The 25,199-nt window shown below is 32.3% G+C and overlaps 1 protein-coding gene across 1 annotated transcript in view; it reads right to left on the bottom strand.

Annotated features, from left to right (window-relative positions):
* Window positions 1-1,951: 1,951 nt before the first annotated feature.
* Window positions 1,952-25,199, bottom strand: part of Oamb (Octopamine receptor in mushroom bodies) — a 35,909-nt gene continuing 12,661 nt past the window's right edge. The window contains exon 2 of the mRNA XM_076511205.1: window positions 1,952-4,401. Coding sequence (XP_076367320.1) covers window positions 2,719-4,326 — 1,608 coding nt within the window. The 5' untranslated portion in view covers window positions 4,327-4,401 and the 3' untranslated portion in view covers window positions 1,952-2,718. The remainder of the gene's footprint in view (window positions 4,402-25,199) is intronic.

Here is a 25,199-nt window from a genome sequence, read left to right as displayed (position 1 = left end):
AAATAATTTTCCTTAAAACAAGCAGTCATGTTATCCTTCTTCCACACTTGTTGTATTCAAGTGAAATAATTTTCCTTAAAACAAGCAGTCATGTTATCCTTCTTCCACACTTGTAGTATTCAAGTGAAATAATTTTCCTTAAAACAAGCAGTTCAGAGTTATAGAATTATAGAAATTATTTTCAATGAATTTTAAACATAGAAAGGCAATGATTTCATTCTTGTCACTGCTAGTTCCTCACAACGAAATAAAGGAAGTAGTAATACTGAGGTAACATCTGATTTGGTACTTGAAAGATAGCTGCATAATACTGAGGTAACATCTGATTTGGTACTTGAACGACAGCTGCATAATACTGAGATAACATCTGATTTGCTACTTGAACGACAGCTGCATAATACTAAGGCAACACCTGATTTGCTACTTGAAAGACAGCTGAATAATACTGAGGTAACATTTGATTTGCTACTTGAAAGACAGCTGAATAATACTGAGGTAACATTTGATTTGCTACTTGAAAGACAGCTGCATTTCGATGCAATTTATTTCAACTTACAGGAACCTTTCTTACGAAAAACGAAACATGACACCTTCGTTGAGTGACCCCGTCTAGTAGGTAATTAGGGCTAAAAGAACTTAGTGGCTCACTTGAACCGCGTTATAAACTAAAGAATACAGAAACGATAATTGTTTTAGAGATTCAAATAAGAAACACGTCGTGTGTCTGCATACCACCATTATAATATAATCAGTCTCTATAATCTTTGGCTTTCTATTGCAATACAAGTTTCAAACCTTCGTGTTATAGAGGTAGACCATGCCTTATCATTGCGATACTGGTTTCCAGACTAGTTTCCTCGATTATAAAGACGGGCGTAATGATCTTTTGCTTACAATTCTAGTAAGTATAGCAGTATTGAAATTTTTCATTGATAAATTGAAACTTGCGTTTTCTTCTATTTAAAAAACTAGATATTTAAGTATATTACACTGAGAAAAATACACAGACAAAATTAACTTTTGTTGAACTGTTTCCTAATTTAACTAGTAATTTAAAAACTGTTATGACAGCCAAAACAAACGTGTTTATATCGAATATTATATTGATACACTATCCATGATGTTGGTCAAGCATCAGTATCTGTAATAGAGGTTAATGATATCCATAATAGAGACTCTTAATATTCGTAACACAGGTTAAACTAACAGTACCGATAATGCAGGTTCAACCAGTAGTATTCATAACACAGGTTAAACTAGCAGTACCGATAATGCAGGTTCAACCAGTAGTACCTGTAATACAGGTTAAAAGGGACAATAATATAGGTAAAAATACCAATATCCGCAATACGGTTTAAATTAACAATATCAGTAATGCAGGTTAAATTAGAAGTATTAACTGTATCCGTAATGAAGGCTGACACTATCTGAACATAGCGTACTGGTGCATAAACTTGTTAGTCAACTTAAGAAAGAGCCATCTTTAACGAAGTGGTGAATTTTGTTCAAAGAAATACGTTTTGTTCTCTTCACATATTTCCTTGAATGCTTAATTTTTCAAATTGATTTGAAACGTTAAATACATATCTGAAATTTAGAAAAAAAGAAAGAAACATAGATAAAGATGTAGGTTACTAGGGTAGAAATAGTAGAAAATTAAATACAGGTATGTGAAAGACTTGGACTGGATGTTTTTGTACTTTTGTCAGGATATTCCGTCAACACGTACCTACAAGCACTTTGTTTATTTGTTTGCCATTAAGGACCTCGCTACATAATATGCTACTTGTACCGTGCCCATCCATTTTAACATCATAAGTCCTCAGACTTACTGTTCAGCAACCAAGGGGGCTACCAAACGTTTCTTGTCTTAAACCTAAAAAGAGGAATGAACACATAAAATCACATGGACTTTTATTAAAATAACAATAAATATAAAACGAAATATAATATTACCCTGTACAAGGTAACAAAAAATATAGTTTTTAGTTGAGAGGAAAAACATTCATGCTTCATGTAACAAATTATTTCGGTTAACACTAACTGAACTACAGTATTATTTATATGTTAATAGAGTTTACCAAGTATATACGAACTTTGAGCATTTGAAACAGAAGTAATTCAACACATTTATACTGGCAACGTTTTTATGTTGTCGTTTTTTTTTTTAATTATGTTTAATCCAGCTACACATAGATCCATTTGATTACCTTTAAAGTTATTTTAACCTATTTCAATATTTATAATGTTTCTTAGTCTTTAGGCCTCATTTCCGCTGTGTGTAATAGATATTTCTGAAAAGACGTAAGTTTTAGCATTGTCCATTTCGTCCGAAATCTGAGCTTAATTTATGAACCCTAAACAGACGGATTTGAAGGCTGAGAAAATACAAAATCACCGACTGACGAGAAACGATCGGATTTCATAGAGAACACACAACACAAGAATCTAGTGATTTAAAGACGAAAATGTTTCACCCAAAATCCTTTCCAAAAGTCTCAGACAGATGTGGAAATATGATTTATATTCTCAATCTGTAAGGTAGAAAATGAATTTGGCAGATAAGTGATAACTCGGTTTCATCCAAACTATACGTTCTCTTATAGAGACTTCGAAAGATGAAGTTGGGAAATAACTGATAACTGTGTTACATTAAGACTCTTTGTTCTCTTCCAGAAACGTTGACAGATGAATTTGTAGGAGAAGTGATATTTGGTTTCACCCAGACTCTGTGTTCTCTTCCAGAAACGTCGACAGATGAATTTGACGGATTAGAGATGAAATACTTTCTTTTTTTACCAAACATCGACATAAAAGTCTTTTAAAAGCGGATCTAAAATCTTTGCTTAAGAGAGCGTAAATGAAAGGATTGATGGCCGAATTACAATATCCTAACCAGAAGAAAACAGAGAACAAAAGCTGAGAGATACACTGATCACAGAAAGCTCCAGCCAGATATACTGTAAAGAAAGGAAGCCAACAGATTATGAAACCGCCCACAATAACTCCAACTGTCTTTGTGGCCTTGGTCTCTGACCTAAACCGTCTCGCGTGCCACCTAATGTTTCTTCTGCTCATGCGCGAAAAGTACATTTTTCTTCTTCTTATTTCCACGTTTTCTTTTCCTTGGTAACCTGACGTTGATGGATTATCTACTTCATTGTAATGCTTGCTGTGACGAGATTCGAACTCAGGATCGAACGTCAATGATGTTGAAACTGTCTTCCCATCGAAATCTGTTCTACTTTGCAGCTTCCGAGTTGACTTACCATGAAATGATAACGTGTTGTACCTCCTGTACGATATTCCTTCCTGACCTTTCTTTTCGTGACTGCCCGTTTCTGCCATGGTATGACCTCTGTGGATACGCAGGGTCAGTCTTTGCTCTTCGCCTTTCGCGTTTTTGCCCTTGCTTGATTTTGTAGTTTTAAACCCCCTCTCTAAAGCTCTTCCAGTCTTCAGAGCAGCGGCGTATATCCTCCAATAGAAAAATAACATCACAAACATTGGAATGTAAAAGGAACCAAAAGCGGAATATATAACATAGCCTTTGTTGGTTATTAACGAACAGCTTTGTGTAATGCACGTCGTAGTTGAGTTAACTGGAAATATCGTATTCTCAACAGCATTCCCACTTAGCCAACTTTCCGGGCTTCCGTTATACTGTGTACCGGGTTTCTTCGGCTCGACGGATTGGTCGAGGGCGATAGTTGATCGACTGGTTGCGACGCCTTGACTAATGGCACTGTAGTGTATTGAAAACGTCTCATTTCCGAATTCTGGAAATACACTGCTCGTTCCGGTACTGCTGTCGTTCCAGCCGACAAGAGGAGGGAAACAGATAACAAAAGCAACCACCCAGACTGCGGCAATAAGAAGCTTCGCTCTTCGTGACGACATGATGCTTCGGTAGTGAACCGGTCGGGTAATGGCTAAATAACGATCCACACTGATGGCACACAGATGGAGTATTGATGAGGTACACAACCAGACATCCACTGCCAACCAAATCTGGCACCACGTGTTTCCGAAGATCCACACGTCCAGGACCTCTAACGTCATCGAATAAGGGAGAACAACAATTCCTACAAGAAGGTCAGCCACTGCTAGTGATACAATAAAAAAGTTCGTTACTGTTCGAAGTTTGGCCGAGATGAAAACAGACAAAATTACAAGTAGATTACCACTAATCACTGTCAGGTTAATTGTTCCTAATATTACAAAACTGACAACAACGCGGACTTCTGAGAGACGGTCTGATGATAAGCCATCTATGCAAAGGACGGACTGCGGTTCTAGCAGTCGCGCTGTGTGGTGTCTATTCATTTTGTTATCACAAAAACGTGGATTTTCTAATCCACCATTATGCGTGTTGTTTTCAAAATCCTGGGAGTGAACGTTCTGAAAAAAGAAACAAAAACAAAAACGAAGAATATAATATCTTAGTCCACAACATGGAATATAATAAATCGTTCAAATACGTCTTGGTTGAAACAAGAATAAACATAAAGTTTCAAAACATCATTGTATATTTATTGGACAGAGAATCCTGTTAGTGAAAAAATAATATTACTACCAGTGCATTAGTTCATTTTATTATTAGCGCTGTTGGTTTTGTTTGTGTTACCTAGCGCAAAGCTGAACAAAGAACCACTTGTTTTCTTTCTTCTGCAGCGAATCGAACTGAGGACCTTGGCATTGAAATTCTGTATATCTACTAATAATCCACCAGGAGAATATTATTAATACATTAGAAAACGTTATAACGCGTTTTTGTGTTTTGAATTTTTTTCAGCGAAAAGCGAAACAATGAGCTATTTCCTCATTTTCTACCTCAGTGAATCGAACCCCGGATTTTATCGTTGTAAGTCCGTACACTTCCCTTTGACATACCAGGAAACTAACTATTATAGTTCTAAAATTTATTGTATTAATCAAAACTTACTAAAAATTTATTATTAATAAGTCGTGGCCTTTTACTCAGTTGTTTAATGTGAAAACGAATAGAAGTTAATGGTAGTAACTCTAGATTTGCTGCGTTGTGTATTAGGCTTATAGTTTGTTCATTGAACTCGTAAATTGCAATCGATTTTGTGACTCGACAAGGAAAAAAAATGCACACTTCTACCAAACAAATAAAAAACGAATATTTTATGTCGCATTTGGAGAAAACAATTAAACTGAGCTGGTTATGAAAGAAATGATTTCAAGACATATTCATAAATCGAGTTTAAAACGTAAGATGAACAATGGAAACCCCACAAAGGAGATGTAATTAGTTCAAACTATCAGTCACAGGTTTGGTTTTACGAGTATCTGATGACAGAATTAAGATTATATGTATATATATAGTACAATCTTTCAGTTTTGTCTCCATTTGAAGTTTAATGATATCGAATTTTCTCACATATTAATTATAAACTAGCGTGGTTTACAATCACCACACAGTGTAATCGTCCACACATTAACGAGAAACTGATGTGGTTTATAACCAGAAGCAGAATGAAGCCGTCTACACATTAACGAGAAACTAGTACGCTTTGTGATTAAACATGCAGTCAAGCCGTCCGCACATTAATGAGAAGCTAGTGTTTTTCATCACTAAACATGCAGTAAATCCGTCCGCACATTAATGAGAAGCTAGTGTGTTTTATAACTAGACATGCAGTAAACCCGTCCGCACATTAATGAGAAACTAGTGTGTTTTATAACTAGGCATGCAGTCAAGCCGTCCGCACATTAATGAGAAGCTAGTGTGTTTTATAACTAAACATGCAGTCAAGCCGTCCGTACATTAATGAGTCGCGAGTGTGTTTTATCACTAGACATGCAGTAAAGCCGTCCGCACATTAATGAGAAACTAGTGTGTTTTATAACTAGGCATGCAGTCAAGCCGTCCGCACATTAATGAGAAGCTAGTGTGTTTTATAACTAGACATGCAGTCAAGCCGTCCGTACATTAATGAGTCGCGAGTGTGTTTTATAACTAGACATGCAGTAAAGCCGTCCGCACATTAATGAGAAACTAGTGTGTTTTATAACTAGGCATGCAGTCAAGCCATCCGTACATTAATGAGAAGCTAGTGTGTTTTATAACTAGACATGAAGTCAAGCCGTCCGCACATTAATGAGAAGCTAGTGTGTTTTATAACTAGACATGAAGTCAAGCCGTCCGTACATTAATGAGTCGCGAGTGTGTTTTATAACTAGGCATGCAGTCAAGCCATCCGTACATTAATGAGAAGCTAGTGTGTTTTATAACTAGACATGAAGTCAAGCCGTCCGTACATTAATGAGTCGCGAGTGTGTTTTATAACTAGGCATGCAGTCAAACCATCCGTACATTAATGAGAAGCTAGTGTGTTTTATAACTAGACATGAAGTCAAGCCGTCCGCACATTAATGATAAGCTAGTGTGTTTTATAACTAGACATGCAGTCAAGCCGTCCGTACATTAATGAGTCGCGAGTGTGTTTTATAACTAGGCATGCAGTCAAGCCATCCGTACATTAATGAGAAGCTAGTGTGTTTTATAACTAGACATGAAGTCAAGCCGTCCGTACATTAATGAGTCGCGAGTGTGTTTTATAACTAGGCATGCAGTCAAGCCATCCGTACATTAATGAGAAGCTAGTGTGTTTTATAACTAGACATGAAGTCAAGCCGTCCGCACATTAATGATAAGCTAGTGTGTTTTATAACTAGACATGCAGTCAAGCCGTCCATACATTAATGAGTCGCGAGTGTGTTTTATAACTAGGCATGCAGTCAAGCCATCCGTACATTAATGAGAAGCTAGTGTGTTTTATAACTAGACATGAAGTCAAGCCGTCCGTACATTAATGAGTCGCGAGTGTGTTTTATAACTAGGCATGCAGTCAAGCCATCTGTACATTAATGAGAAGCTAGTGTGTTTTATAACTAGACATGAGGTCAAGCCGTCCGCACATTAATGATAAGCTAGTGTGTTTTATAACTAGACATGAAGTCAAGCCGTCCGTACATTAATGAGTCGCGAGTGTGTTTTATAACTAGGCATGCAGTCAAGCCATCCGTACATTAATGACAAGCTAGTGTGTTTTATAACTAGACATGAAGTCAAGCCGTCCGCACATTAATGAGAAGCTAGTGTGTTTTATAACTAGACATGAAGTCAAGCCGTCCGCACATTAATGAGAAGCTAGTGTGTTTTATAACTAGACATGAAGTCAAGCCGTCCGTACATTAATGAGAAGCTAGTGTGTTTTATAACTAGACATGCAGTCAAGCCATCCGTACATTAATGAGAAGCTAGTGTGTTTTATAACTAGACATGAAGTCAAGCCGTCCGCACATTAATGAGAAGCTAGTGTGTTTTATAACTAGACATGAAGTCAAGCCGTCCGCACATTAATGAGAAGCTAGTCCGGTTTATCAATAGGAAGAGAGTGAAACCATCAACATACGAAGGTGAAAATGAGAAACATTTAAATAAGGTATTTAAATTTACAAGTAAGATATGCGAGTAATTTGGTATGTGCCACATACATTTCTGGCTTATTTCACCAATGTAGGTCAATATTATAAGACGAAAGTTCCAGTTCTATCGAAAACGACGACAATAACAACAAGGAGAAAAATGTTGAAGGTTAAACCAGCAAGAAACTAACTGTAGACATATACATATATTAACAAGAAACTAACTGTAGGCATATACATATATTTACAACAAACTAACTGTAGACATATACATATATTAACAAGAAACTAACTGTAGACATATGCATATATTAACAAGAAGCTAACTGTAGACGTATGCATATATTAACAAGAAACTAACTGTATACATATACATATATTAACAAGATACTAGCTGTAGACATACACATATATTAATAAGAAACTAGCTGTAGACATATGCATATATTAACAAGAAGCTAACTGTAGACATATGTATATATTAACAAGAAACTAGCTGTAGACATATATTAACAAGAAACTAACTGTAGACATATACATATATTAACAAGAAACTAACTGTAGACACATACATATATTAACAATAAAACATCTTTAGAAAGTTTAGACAGCGAATCACTAAACAAAACAAAATAATAGACAGGTTAGGAAGTTGCAGAATAACTGAGCAAACAATATAATAGACAGGTCTAAACAGAGAAAAACTGAAGAAAACAAAATAATGGACAGGTTCAGATATTTAAAGAATCAATGAAAAAACAAAATAATTGACAGGTGTAAACAGAGAAAAACTGAACAAAACAAAATAATGGACAATTTTAGACAGTTATATAAAAACTGAATGAAAGAAAATGATGGACAGGTTTAGACAGTTAAAGAATCACTGAAAAAATAAAAATAACGGACAGCTTTACACAGTTAGAGAACTCTCACTGAACAAAACAAAAAATAGAGGGGTCTAGAAAGTTGGAAAATGACTAAAAAACAAAATAATACACAGTTTGATACAGGTACAGAAGCACTCAATGAAAGAAAAATAATAGGCAGGTTTTGGTAGCTATAAATCATTCAACAAAACAAAATAATGTACAGCCTTGGACAGTTAAAGCATCACTGAGCAAAATAAAATAATGTACAGGCTTAAACAGTTAAAGCATCACTGAACAAAACAAAATAATTGACAGGTTTAGCCATTTAGAGAAACACTGAACAAAAAAATAATGGACAGTTTGTGACAGTTACAGAAACACTGAACAAAATAAAATAATGGATAGTATTAGAAAGTTAGAGAATCAGTGAAGAAAATTAATGGACAGGTTTTGACAGCTAGAGAAAACTGGATAAAACAAAATGATGGATATTTTTATACAGTTAGAGAAAACTAAATAAAACAAAATGATGGATATTTTTATACAGTTAGAGAAAACTGAATAAAATAAAATGATGGATATTTTAATACAGTTAGAGAATCATTTAATAGAAATATAATAGATAGGTTTAAACAGTTAGAGAAACAATGAACAAAACGAAATAATGCACAGGTTTTGACAGTAAAAAAATAACTGAAGAAAACAAAATAATGGACAGTTTTGACAGTTACAAAATCCATGAAATAATAATGGACAGTGTGAGATAGTTGCAGAATCTCTGAAGAAATAATAGAAAGGTTTAAGCAGTTAGAGAATAAGAGAACAAAACAAAAAAATGGACAGGTTTATACAGTTAAACAATTACTAAACAAAACAAAATAATGGACAGGTTTAGACAGTTAAATAATTACTGAACAAAACAAAATAATGGACAGGTTTAGACAGTTAAATAATTAGTGAACAAAACAAAATAATGGACAGGTTTAGACAGTTAAATAATTACTGAACAAAACAAAATAATGGACAGGTTTAGATAGTTAAATAATTAGTGAACAAAACAAAAATAATAGAAAGGTTTAGAAAGTTAGAGAGTCACTGAACAAAATAAATACAAAACAGGTTTAGCCCAGAAAGGATCAGTGAACAAATCAAAATAGTAGACATTTTTAGACAGTTTGAAAAACACTAAACAAAAGAAATTAATGGACGGCTTTAAACAGACAAATACTAAACAAAATAAAATAATGAACAGTTTGAGACAGTAATAGAAACACTGAAGAAATTAAAGTAGTGAACAGCTCTAGACAGAGAAAGATAGAACAAAACGAAATAATAGATAGTTTGGAAAAGTTATAAGAACACTGAATAAAACAATATAATGGACAGGTTTAGATAGTTGAGAAACACTGATCAAAACAAAATAGTGGACAGGTTTAGCAGTTAGAGAAACACTGATCAAAACAAAATAGTGGACAGTTTGAGACAATTACAGAAACACTGAACCAAACAAAACAATGGACAAATTTACACAGTTAGAGAATAACTGAACAAATATATAAACAAAATAAAGGACAGGTTTATAAAGTTACGGATTCACCGAAAGAAAGAAAATAATCGACATGTTTAGACTGTTATAGAGTCACTGGACAAAATGAAATGATGGACAGGTTTCGACAGTAAGAGAATAACTGAAGAAAACAAAATAATGGACACGTTTATACAGTTACAGATTCACCAAAGGAAAGGAAATAATCGACATGTTTAGACAGTTAGAAAATCACTGAACAAAACAAAATTATGGACAGGTATAAATAGTTAGAGAATCACTTTACAAAAGAAAATAACGGATAGTTTGAGACTGTTACAGAAACACTGTAGAAAATAAAAATAATGACTGGTTTAGACGGCAGTTAGAGAATCACTGAACAAAACAAAATAATAAATAATTTTAGGGAATTAGAGAAAGAATTAATAAAATAAAATAATGGACAGTTAGAGACAGTTACGTAAACATTGAACTGAAGAAAATAATGGAGAGGTTTAGACTGTTACAGAATCACTGAAGAAAAAGTAATGGACAGGTTTAGACAGTTTCAGAATCACTGATAAAACAAAATAATGTACAGGTTTAGATAGTCACAGTAACACTTAAAAAACAAAATAATGAACAGACTTAAACAATAAAAGAGCACTGAGATTGATAAACATTCAATAAATCAAAATTGAAAACTTATAACTTTAGGTGGAATGTTTCATGTTTAATATAGGCCTAAAATATTTAGTTATCAAACTGTTCCAAATTCTGAATTACTGTTTACCATCACAAAGATCTCATTAGGCTTAGGAATGTTATATCCTATTTTAACTTGTGCATGAGGAATTCGGAACTTTCCCAGGAATGTAACAATCGATAACCATTGAGTGTTAGGACTCGCACATTCCTTCGCAAGCTACGAACATCGAGATATATAAACAAGGAAAGTTTGCTTGTTTTGGATTTTTAAAAAATTTTTATATCGTGTTTTTCTTTCAGGTATTCTTACAATGGACTTAAATAAATTTCGCCTTTGGCGCGTCTCGCTTCGGAATTTTAAATGGAGTTTGTTTACCTAGATAAAATAATGCTGTTAAAATCAGTTTCTTTGGTACGCAACACTTGGAAGTTTAGAGTTTGTTGTCATGGATACAATAATTTGTTTGTTTGGAATTAAATACAAAGTTACTCAATGGGCTATTTGTGTTCTCCCCAACACGGTTATGAAACCCGGTTTTAGCAATACGAATCCACAGACATTCCGCTGTGCCACTGGAGCACAATACACTAATTTTATTACTATTACTTCTTGGTACGTCATACTTTAAAACCTTGAAGACAATCAACGCATTTAATTTATATTAAATGAAAACTGTAAGACAGAATGATCTACATATTACGCCAATCAATGTTTAGGTGAGGCTCATGGTAACTGTATTAAACGGTATGTGTATGTATGTTTGAATGTGAAAACTGGAACCATATTTATATAAATTAAGTAAGTCTTAATTACATGAATGTCGGCAACTGAACTACATAGATTTATAGATATATGTTTTCATAATGTATGTATGACATTAAGTGTTAAGTACGTACAGATGGTGACTTTGTGCATCCGTCTACGAATATAATTAAACCATAACCATGTATGTAACTTTTTACTAAACAGTATACATACACGGAAATAAAATAACACGGCTTACAAGTGGAAATCCATTTCCCTTTATATCTTGAAGTAATTTCTGTCAGTTTCTCTTTCATCAGTTTTAGTAGAAGTCATAAATAATGCCTCACAAAGAGATCTAAGTGTTATACGCCTTTTCTTTTGATGCTACGTGTTACTACGATACTCGATTCATATTAGTTCGCGCAATACATATTTTACTTTTATTAAAATTCAAGTAGGAAAATAAGGCATTGGAAAAGATCTCATGAATCTACATCTGTAACAAAGTTCCTTTAAAAACATCCCTACTGCATGTTACATCTACATCTGTAACAACGTTCCTTTAAAAACATCCCTACTGCATGTTACATCTACATCTGTAACAACGTTCCTTTAAAAACATCCCTACTGCATGTTACATCTACATCTGTAACAACGTTCCTTTAAAAAATATCCCTATTGCATGTTACATCTGCATCTGTAACAACGTTCCTTTTAAAAACACATCCCTACTGCTATGCATGTTACATCTACATCTGTAACAACGTTCCTTTAAAAAACATCCCTACTGCATGTTACATCTACATCTGTAACAACGTTCCTTTAAAAAAACATCCCTACATCTACATCTGTGTTCCTTTAAAAACATCCCTACTGCATGTTACATCTACATCTGTAACAACGTTCCTTTAAAACATTACATCTACATCTGTAACAACGTTCCTTTAAAAAACATCCCTACTGCATGTTACATCTACATCTGTAACAACATTCCTTTAAAAAACATCCCTACTGCATGTTACATCTACATCTGTAACAACGTTCCTTTAAAAACATCCCTACTGCATGTTACATCTACATCTGTAATAATGTTCCTTTAAAACATCCCTACTGCATGTTACATCTACATCTGTAACAACGTTCCTTTAGAAACATCCTTACTGCATGTTAACTGACAGGATTATATTGTCACAGGTTTATTGTGTGTAGAATTGGTTTATCTTACAGAAAATTATAAACAATATGCAAAAAAAGAAACAAACGTGATCCACTGTACATTTTTTAAAAATTAAGAAAATGAATTGAGACAATTTTCTCACATAAGTCTATTGAATAGTGGATGTTCAAAGTATGTTTCGTATTTCTTAGTGGAAAGATTCGTCATAACATTATAACGCCCCCACGGCTGAAAGGGCAAGCATGTTTGGTGCGACGGAATTCGAACCCGCGATCCTCCGATTACGAGTCGAACGGCTTAACACACTTGGCCATGCCGGGTATATGTATACTGCCTTTAGTTTTAGTAACAGACTGGTCCTTGAATGTATACTGAGTTTAGTTTTAGTAACAGACTTATCCTTGTATGTATAGTGAGTTTAGTTTTAGTAACAGACTTGTCCTTGTATGTATACTGAGTTTAGTTTTAGTAACAGACTTGTCCTTGTATGTATATTGAGTTAAGTATTTATTCTTAGTATAATAAACATTCTGATATGTTGCTTTTCTAGTATATTTAAAACTAAAATATATATTGTTTTTCCCAATACATTAAATACTGTATTGTTTGTTGCTTTCTTAGGTACTGTGTTTGTTACTTTCTTGATATACTAAGCACTTTTGTATTTTTTACTTTCCTAGTATATTAAACACTTCTGTGTTTGTTTCTTTCCAAGTACACTAAACACTTTTGTGTTTGCTGCTTTCCTAGTATATTTAACACTGCTGTGTTTGTTACTTTCCTAGTATATTTAACTCTAGCGCTTTTGTTATTCCCTGGTCTACTAAACACTACTGTGTTTGTTACTTTCCTAGTATACTAAACACTCTTAAGTATTGTTTTTCTTGTATGCTAAATACTACATATAATGTTTCAGGTCTGTTTTCGATACCCTTGAGTACAACACACGCAGCTCATTTGTCGAGATTCTGTTTAAAAAAAAACAAATGCTAGAGTGTAAATGTTTTTTATTCCTATGTAAGATATTAGAGTAATAGTTGAATAGTACATTAAATAGTAGAGTGTATGTTGTATTTATTATAGTACACAATATGATGTATGTTGCTCTTCATATAGTGTGGGTTGTTTTCGTAGTGTATTATTACACACTCTTATATATGTTTTTTTTCCGCTCTAAACATTTTGTTGTCGGTTGTTTTGCTGGTATATTAAAAGTGTAAAATATATATTTTTTCTTACAATACGAAATACCGTAGTGTGGGACACTTTCATGGTATATCCCAAACTACAATTTATTATTTTCCAACTGTATAGAACATTTATTACTGGTTTCTTCCCATTATACTAATCAGTATAATGTGTCTTGTGTTCTTAGCACACTAACAGTTGGTTTAGTTGGCCTACCTTCTACAGTGTATTAGGAAACGGGTAGAACCATTGCTACACCATTAACTCAATTTATGCATATATTAAATAAACATTTAATACGTGGAAACACGGATATACCTCTACTTCCAGTTATCTACAGTATTATAACTACATTATATTGTATTATAACTACATATTGTGTTTTTATATTTTTCTTAGTCCTATATTTGATTTTACCTTCTTCCAACTTTATTTTAATTTTTGACAATTGACTTAAGTAGCAAGATCCTTCGTGATTAAAAAAAAATATTAAAAATGTATTACTTTATTACTATTACCCTGAATTTCTTGTTTGTTTTTGTTTAAAGTGCTCAGATAATGTCGTTGAAGAAAAGAAATATTCAATCAATAAAATCCGGCAAGTTGCCAATTTAATATTAGTAAAAACTAACTGACTTTTAAAATCCGACGTCTTGCTTGGGTTGGTAATGTATTCCGGTTTCTAAAGGTTTGGCTGAAATACTTCCTCAGTTGAAAACAGCAGACGTATTGGATTTTTTTTTGTCTGATATCTTTATGTCATGAAATCCTTCCAGCTTATAAATAACTTTAAATCGACCTACAACAAACACACATTTAAAATAGCTCTTACACATAAAAGATAAGACATGTACATGGTTCATGTTTTAGAAATAGTTTTTATGCTGGAGAACTGCTTTTTTTTTGTAATTGCAATATATAGTTATAATTATTATGTTTTGGTAAAATTTGATAAAATATTAACAAATCCCAGTAGTTACAGTGAGTGTCGACCTTAGGCAATAGGGAAGGGGTAGTGACGATGACGTCATAGTGCCATGAACAATGAACGACTATGTCTCGAATTAAACCTGTGAGCAATTTGATAGGCTAATATGACAGTTGACAAGTGGAAGTTATCATGCTGCCATGACACTTGATGACGGAAGTTGTCTGCTGTGAGAGAGTGAGTTACTAGCAGATGTACGTGACATCATAGTTCGAGCATTATTCAACATAGGATGGGTTGTTAAGCCATAAAGTGGTAGCACAGGGCGCATTGGTTGGAGCTGATACTGTTACTGAGGTTCTATTAGTGGATCCTGCTATCAAGCTCCTATAAGCAGATGTTCTTACCGAGTTTTTATAAGCAGATGGTGTTACCAAGGTGCTACAGGCGGATAGTGTTACGACACATTCGTAGGATTTCATCTCGTTTCAGTTTCGTTGTTCGTACATATATTTAACTGCATACACCTTACAAGGGGAAATTGTGTTTATATGGGCTCATGGTATGACTTGATAAATTTTGTTTCTAAGGTTAGTGTTACTGTGGTTGATGGTATTACATTACAAACTGTGTTATGAAGGCTAGTGCTACTATGGCTGATGGTATTACATTACAAACTGTGTTATGAAGGCTAGTGCTACTATGGCTGATGGTATTACATTGCAAACTGTGTTATTAAGGCTAGTGTTACTATGGCTGATGGTATTACATTACAAACTGTGTTATTAAGGCTAGTGCTACTATGGCTGATGGTATTACATTACAAACTGTGTTATTAAGGCTAGTGTTACTATGGCTGATGTTATTACATTACAAATTGTGTTATTAAAGCTAGTGTTACTATGGCTGATGGCGTTTTTCCAGGGGCAAACTGAAGAAGAAAGATCCATCTTTAGAAAGCGCTAGAGTTACATACAAGGTGTTTATCGTTCTGTATCAAGACTTCTTGAACCTACATGTTTTTCTGATGATAGCTCCTCTATAAGGAAACTTGTATTGTCACCTGCTGAGACAGCAGTAACTCTTTGTATTTACAACACTAAAATCAGGGATTCGATTCTCTTCGATGGACACAGCAGATAGTCCGATGTGGTTTTGCTATAAGAAAAACACACATACAAACTTGTATTATGTGGTTAAACATATTTGTTAGGAACATAAGTAATAATTTCATGAAGTCTAAATAAATATAAAGTGTACAAGAATTGTACGCTAACTGAAATGTACATAATGAACGTATTCAGCCAAATATGAAAAACATAATATCGTGAACACACGTTTAACGTTCTTTATCAATGCATAAAGTGAAATACTGTTGTTGTTTTTTAATTTCGCGTAAAGCTACACGAGGGCTATCTACGCTAGCCGTCCCTAATTTAGCAGTGTAAGACTAAAGGCAAGGCAACTAGTCATCACCATCCACCGCCAACTCTTGGACTACCTTTTACCAACGAATATTGGGATTGATCGTCACATTATAACGCCTCCACGGCTGAAAGGGCGAGCATGTTTGGTGTGACGGGGATTCGAACTCGCGACCCTCGGATTGAATCGAGTGCTTTAGCCACCTGGCTATGCCGAGTCAGAAAATATATGATTAAGTAGAGTTTGAGTAATTTGTTTTCAATATCGAGGTTTATATCGTACTAGTGAATTTATACTCATAATGAGCGAGGTACACAATGTAATTGAACTGACTTTTTTCTTCAAATTTGAAATTTACTGAATTTTAGCGGTCGTCTTTCTTTGTAAAGAGCAACCTAGATATTCAATACAGTTGAAGTGTCTACACCATTTGGTGATTGAATATGTTTTGACCGTTTTGTCCAGTTCATCATCTGCATCACGATTCTAGGTCACCTTGATAGTCCAACTAAATACTAACATTTCCTAGTGTCAATCCTACCAAAGTTGCAGCTATTTTCTTCTGTACATTCAACCACATTTACACTAAGATAGACAGAACTAATAAAGTTAGTAACGTACATAAAGTTACAGCAGGAAATTGAGTTGAAGAAATGACCTACGTATGCTATACGAAATATTATTTATTCTATCCTGGATTGTGCACTACCAATGATGAGTAAGTACAAGTGCTACACAGCCAGAGAGTTTTAAAAAGATACAATGAACCATTTTAAGAATGGTCACTGAACGTAATTCAGCTACTTTATAAGGCCCTATTATAACACATAAGACTCAGCATAATTTGAGAGCACCAAAAACACTACAACCAATATTATTCACTAGGGTATCACAGAGTGAAGACCAGTATACTCCTTCATAGAGACATGCCCTTTCAACTGAGGAAGCTCCCCAACGACCCTCCTGATACCAACCAAACAATGGATTGTCTAAAGGTTGTTTCAGAATAAATGCGTGAATAGATAGGTTCTATAAACTCACTACTGATGTTACCACCTGTAATCACCACCTGATTTGATCATCTAGAATAAAAACCTGATGCCAGTGAAATCTATGGAAGATGGCCTATACAGAGTGTGTGGCGATTAGGCAGAAATTAAAGAAAAAACAAACTGTAATCAGCTATTTGAAGAAAATGATGGACAATCACCTACCATCATAGCCAAAGGTGATTCTTACCAAATAAATAACGATAGAGGTGCTTGAATATACATAGTCTTAGATAATAACAACCTTTACTATAAGGCTGGTAGAACATTCAAGGTTTCTAAAAGAAACACAAGATGGATCTGAAAGCAGTTACTACAAAAACAATGCCATCAACAAAATAATATTTAAATGAATGAATAGTTGGTCCCTAGATGGATAGCAAAAAGCAAAGCAATTGCATAAGAAGACACCATCTGGATGAACGTTCCAGAGTAGCTCCCATATAGAATCCGGCATTACGCTACTGGTAGTGTACCAACCTCCCAGGCATTAGTAAAGTTACAGTAGCAACCATAAAAGGTCTTCATCAATATTTTGAGAGCATGAGGCTGCTGGAAAACACTATGAGAAAAATCAACAGAATCATTAGCAGAGTTTACAGTCTCTGGTAGCATCAGTAAAGAAGCTATATTCTACCTCCTCATGAATAGTTAGCACCTGTTGACTCAATCCTGTTGTCTCTAAATCAACTCCTAGAATTTCAATCTAGAACTAACACAACCACTGAGATTGTCACCTAAAACTAACTCAATCCTTGGGATTGTCATCTAGAACTAATGCAACTACTGGGGTTGTCACATAGAACTAGTTGAGCTTTGAGATTGTCCCTGAGAACTAATTATAAATCTTTCAAATCCCGAGCTAAAAGCGGCAAAGTTTTCATTATCACACAAGTCTATTTGTTTACTGATGACATGAAACAACTTGTTTTATATGCAAAGCTACTTAAAAAAGCAGTTTATATGCTTATTTCCAGACTGTTCAGATTTTAATTATCTGTAGTTAACCTAAACTTGGGTCTTAAGACAATAAACTCTTGTTTCCTTTTTCTTGATTGTATATTTTAACAATTTGTTCTATGTTATTTTGAAACAAATAAACAACTCCAAGGGAGCTTTATCCAGCTTGTCCAAACCGTTATTATGATTAACTCATGTAATTAGAATCGTTTATTGTGATCAGCCAAAAACCATAGAACAACATAACTCTGATATTTTGGTCTTAAATATACAACAAATTATCTCGTGTTTGAGTGAATATTTCAGTCACAAAACGATCAGATATGTAGCAGTCAAGAGCTTTTGTTACGTAATTTTTGTTGTTTGTCAAGAACATTCGATGAAAGTTTAAATATGGAAACAAGCGCTTGAACAAAATATATTTCGAAAGCCTAAGCCCTATTTTTTTCTCGTGTAAATAAACAATTCTGTTGCTAGTTCGGCTTCGTTTTGTTCAATGATATAAGAATAAGCCTAGCGCATCTTGAAGGAGATTTTTCACTGAACTGTTGGAAAAAGAATTGGTTTTGGAATTTCGCACAAAGTTACTCGAGGGCTATCTGTACTAGCCGTCCCTAATTTAGCAGTATAAGACTAGAGGGAAGGCAGCTAGTCATCACCACCCACCGCCAACTCTTGGGCTACTCTTTTACCAACGAATAGTGGGATTGACCGTAACTTATGCTCCCCCACGGGTGGGAGGGCGAGCATGTTTAGCGCGACGCGGGCGCGAACCCGCGACTCTCGGATTACGAGTTGCACGGCTTACGCGCTTGGCCATGCCAGGCATAGGAAAAAGAAACACCAACAAAAAAGATCATATAATATTTATGACTGCTCAGGTTGTTGAAACGAAAATTTTCTATAAACTAAAACAGAAAATTTGACTGTTTATAAATATTTCATTAGAATACGTGCACGATCAAGTGTATAGAGTGTTATAAAAATTTTAAGATATTCTCTCGGCTCTAGAATACAAACAAAAAGTGCAAGCAGAGGAAATACGAGTTTGAGATTTTTTTGCACATAAAATATCAGTCTTTGAATGTTATAAATCATGCATAAACACATTTCGAACTGATCACACACGTATTTCCAATTCAAAACAGATCGGGCGTGGCCCAGTTGATAGCATTCAGCATTTTGGATTCGATTGTCCATCGTCTCAAAATCGAATTATGTACTTTAGAATAGTCGGAAAGTGATAAAAGTGACAGTCAAAATTCCACTAGCATGTCACATCGATACTACAGATGATTAATACTTGGTGTTTTTCTATGCACGAATAACCAAAACAGTTAGGTCACAACAGCATGACAAGGTAATTAAAGTTCTTAACTCGTATTTTCAAGTGTAATGAAGATATAAAGTGATCTTCAATCCCATTATATGTTCTTAAAAAGTAACCAAATAGCTGGAAGATAGAGAGAGAGGGGTGTTGACTAACTGCCTTTCTTTTAGTCTTTTACTGTTAAATTAGTATGACTAACGCAAATAGCACTTATGAGATTTGAGCGAAATTGAAACCAAACTAAACAAACAGAAGAGGGTATCATGTGTAACTCTCACACAGTATGGTCCATAAAATGTCATATTCTACTTACTATTGTGTACTGTTAACAGTGTGTAGAATATGACAATTTATATACAATACTGTTGTGTTTTCTTAACTGTGATATTCTACTCATTGTTAATAATACACAACAGCACATATAGTCTATAAAGTCTGATATTCTAAAAATTCTTAATAATATACAACAGTATATATAGTCTATAATATGTGATATTCTACTCATTATTAATAGTATAAAACAGTACATATAGTCTATAAATTCAGGTATTGAGAACATTGTTAAGAGTATACAACAGTATATATAGTCTTTAATATGTGATATACTACTCATTGTTAATAGTATGCAACAGAATATATAGTTAATAATATGTGATAATTTACACACTGTTAATATCATACAACAGTATATATAGTGTATAATATGTGATAATTTACTCATCTTGAATGGCATATAACAGAATATATAGTCTTTCATATATGATATTGTATTCATTGTTTGTAGTATACAACAGTACACACAGTCTATAAATTGTGATATTGAAAATATTATAGATATTACACAATGGTGAATATAGTCTATAATATGATATATTCTACTCATTTTTGACAGTATACAAGAGTATTATATATAGTCTATAATCAGTGATATTCTACTCATTATTAATACTGTACAACAGTATATATATAGTCTATAATATATGATGTGTGTTTGTGTGTTTTTCTTATAGCAAAGCCACATAGGGCTATCTGCTCAGTCCACCGAGGGGAATCGAACCCCTGATTTTAGCGTTGTAAATCCGGAGACATACCGCTGCTATAATATATGATATTCTACCTATTGTTAATAGTACACAACTATATATATGTATTATAAACATTGTTAAGAGCATACTGCAGTATAAATAGTCTATAACATATGATATTTTACTCATTGTTAATAGAATACAACAATATATATAGTGTATAATAAGTTATGTTATTCCCATTGTTATTAGTAAAAAACTGTATACTTAGTCCATTAAATATGATATTCTACAACAGTATATAGTTAATAGTAATACAACAGTATGTATAGTCTATTATGTGTAATTTTTACTTATTGTTCATAGTATACAACAGCATATATAGTCTTTCATATATGATATTCTCCTCATTGTTAAATTTATACAACAGTATATATAGTCTATAAAGTGTGATATTCTACACATTGTTAATAGTATACAACAGTATATATAGTCTATAATATGTGATATTCTACTCTTTGTAAGAAGTATGCAGAAGTATATTAAATCTATAAAGTGTGATATTCTAGATATTTTTAAAGGTATACAGCAGTATATATTGTCAATAATATATGAATTCTACTAATTGGTAATAGTATAGAAGAACATATATAGTTTATTATGAGTAATGTTCTATTCACTGTTCATAGTACGTATAGCTTAAAATGTGTGATATTCTACTCATCTTAATAGTATCCAACAGTATATATAGTTCATAATATATGGTATTCTACTCATTGTTAATGGTATACAACAGTAAATGCAGTCTACAATTAGTGATATTCTACTCGCTGTTAATAGTATATAATAGTGTATCTAGTTTATGAAGTGTGATATTCCAAATACTGTTAATAATATAAAACAGTATATATAGTCTATAATATGTGATATTCCAAATACTGTTAATAATATAAAACAGTATATATAGTCTATAATATGTGATATTCCAAATACTGTTAATAATATAAAACAGTATATATAGTCTATAATATGTGATATTCCAAATACTGTTAATAACATAAAACAGTATATATAGTCTATAATATGTGATATTCCAAATACTGTTAATAATATAAAACAGTATATATAGTCTATAATATGTGATATTCTACTTATTTTTAATAGTATACGGCAGTATAATCTATAATATATGATATTCCAATTATTGTTCATAGTTCACAACTATATATATTCTATAACGTGTGATATTCTAAATATTGTTAAAGGCATACAGCATTATATATTGTCTAAAATATTTGAATTTAATTCATTGTTAATAGTATACAAGAATATATACAGTCTATAATATATAATATTCTACTCACTGTTAATAATACACAAGAGTATATGTAGTGTCTAAAGTTTGGTAATCTAGACATTGTTCACAGCATGCAACACTATATAGAGTCTATAGTATATATTATTTTACTCATTTTTAGTAGTATACAATGGTATGTATAGTGTATAATGAGTGCTAATCTACTCATTGTTAATAGTACAAAACTGTATATATAGTCTACAATATGTGATATTCTACTCATTTTTAATAGTATACAACTCTATAATATATGATATTCTTATTGTTAACAGTTCAACATATACATGTATATTCTATAAAGTGTGATATTCTAAACATTCTTAATCGCGTACAACAGAATAAATAGCATATAATGTGTGATATTCTACTCATTGTTCATAGTATGCAACAGTATATATTGTCTGTAATATGTAATATTCTACTCATTGTCAGTAGCATTCAATAGTATATATAGTTATATATATAGGATATATATTTACATTCAATAGTATATATAGTTTATAATGTGTTGTATTTTACTCATTTTTAATAATATACAACAGTATATAGAGAATTACTGTGTGATATTCTACTCATTTTTAATAGCATACAACAGTATAATCTATAATATATGATATTCTACTTATTGTTAATAGCACACAACTATATCTATATTCTATAAAGTGTGATATCCTAAACTTTGTTAATAGTATTCAACAGTATAGTCTATAATGTGTGATATTCTATTCATTATTAAGAGTATACAACAGGATATAGTCTATAATGTGTGATATTCTACTCATTTTAATATCATACAACAGTATAATCTATAATACATGTTATTATACTTATTGTTAATAGCACACAACAGTGTATATATTTTATAAATTGTGATATTCCCTATATTGTTAATACCTTACACCAATGTATATAATCTATAATGTGTGATATTCTACTCATTGTTAATAGTATACAACAGTTCATACAGGCTATAATATGTGAGATTCTACACATTTTTAATAGCATACAAAAATATATATAGTCAGTAATGTGTGATATTTTTCTCATTGTTAATAGTACACAAGAGCATATACAGTTTATTAGGAGTGAAGTTCTACTCACTGGTAATAATATACAACAGTATATATGGTTTATAAGGTGTAATATACTACTCATTTTTAATAGTAAGGAAGAGTATTTATTGTGTACAATGTGATGTTTTAAAATTTATTAATAGCAAACAACAGTATATATAGTCTATAATACATATATATCATGCTACTGATTGTAATTGTATATAACAGTATATATATAGTGCATAATCAGTGATATTTTACTCTTGTATAGAGTCTATAATGTGTAATATTCTACTAACTGTTAATAGTATACAACAGTATATATTGTTTATAAATGTATAATTTTCTACTCATTGTTAATAGTATATAAAATATGTGATAATATACTCATGTTAATAACATACTACAGTATATTTGGTCTTTTATATATGATATCCTACTCATTGTTAATAGCATATAACAGTATATATAGTTTATGAAGTATGTTATTCCAAATATTGTTAATGGCATAGAACCGTATATATAGTCTGTAATATATACTTTTCTACTCATTGTTAATAATATAAATCAGTAGATTTAGTGTATAACGTGTGATAATCCAGACATTGTTTATAGTGTACAACAGTATATATAGTCTATAAAATATGAATTATACTAATTGTTAATAGTATACAGCACTAGACATAGTCTATAATATGTGATACGCTACTCATTGTTAATAATGTACAACAGAATATATAGTCTCTAATATGTAATATTCTATTTGTTGTTAATAGTATACAACAGTATATATAGTCTATAATATGTGATATTCTACTCATTGTTAATATTATACAACAGTATATATAGTCTATAATATTTGATATTCTACTCATTGTTAGTATTATACAACAGTATATATAGTCTATAATATAAGATATTCTACTCATTGTTAATATTATACAACAGTATATATAGTCTATAATATAAGATATTCTACTCATTGTTAATATTATACAACAGTATATATAGTCTATAATATAAGATATTCTACTGTTGTTAATATTATACAACAGTATATATAGTCTATAATATAAGATATTCTACTGTTGTTAATATTATACAACAGTATATATAGTCTATAATATAAGATATTCTACTCATTGTTAATATTATACAACAGTATATATAGTCTATAATATTTGACATTCTACTCATTGTTAATATTATACAACAGTATATATAGTCTATAATATAAGATATTCTACTCATTGTTAATATTATACAACAGTATATATAGTCTATAATATAAGATATTCTACTGTTGTTAATATTATACAACAGTATATATAGTCTATAATATAAGATATTCTACTGTTGTTAATATTATACAACAGTATATATAGTCTATAATATAAGATATTCTACACATTGTTAATATTATACAACAGTATATATAGTCTATAATATTTGACATTCTACTCATTGTTAATGTTATATAGTCTATAATATATGATATCCTACTGTTGTTATTATTATACAACAGTATATATAGTCTATAATATAAGATATTCTACTCATTGTTAATATTATACAACAGTATATATAGTCTATAATATAAGATATTCTACTCATTGTTAATATTATACAACAGTATATATAGTCTATAATATAAGATATTCTACTCATTTTTAACATTATACAAGACTATATATAGCCTATAATATAACATATTCTTTTCTTTGTTCTACTACTAATTTTCCTTTGAAAATGAAAGGTACACCTACGCTCTGTTTGTAGAGATTTTATTTCATACTTAATAAAACATACTTGCCCTTTGAGCTGTGTGGGTGTTATAATGTGACGAACAGTTCCGCTCTTCGTTGGTAAAAGAGTAACCTAAGAGTTGGCGATGGTTGGTAATTACTAGCTGTCTTCGCTCTAGTCTTTCATGTCTAAGGTATGGACGGCTAGCGCAGATACGCCTCGTATGGCTTTCCGCGAAATTCATAACACAATCCACACTCTATAGATCTAACCCTTGCGAGAAGAATACACTCTTCCTTGGTGACTTTTTGTCAAGATTTTAACAAACTATATTTGCTAATTTAAGAATAAAGAATCCACTTCTCTAGGCTATCGGCGGATAAGTGTCTTTGTTGACTTATCGAAGACAGGTAAACAGAGATAAATTATTGATTCCTGTCTCTCTAACAACGTAGATAACATAAAAATCAGTCGACGCTGACTAACCAGAAAAGTTTGGCTGATGCGTGACATGAAACTACTCAGTTAAATTCACCATATTACGAGAATATAACAATCTATGTACATAAAGTATTATACATAAACAAAGGAAACTGTGTTTCTTCAGGGCCTTTCCATGCTATAACAAACGATGTGTATACTTTTAACTTG

Source organism: Tachypleus tridentatus, chromosome 7 (assembly GCF_004210375.1).
Source record: "Tachypleus tridentatus isolate NWPU-2018 chromosome 7, ASM421037v1, whole genome shotgun sequence".
Classification (NCBI taxonomy): Eukaryota; Metazoa; Arthropoda; class Merostomata; order Xiphosura; family Limulidae; genus Tachypleus; species Tachypleus tridentatus.
The sequence above is the reverse complement of the archived record's forward strand: the minus strand, read 5'-3'. Positions and strand labels throughout refer to the sequence as shown.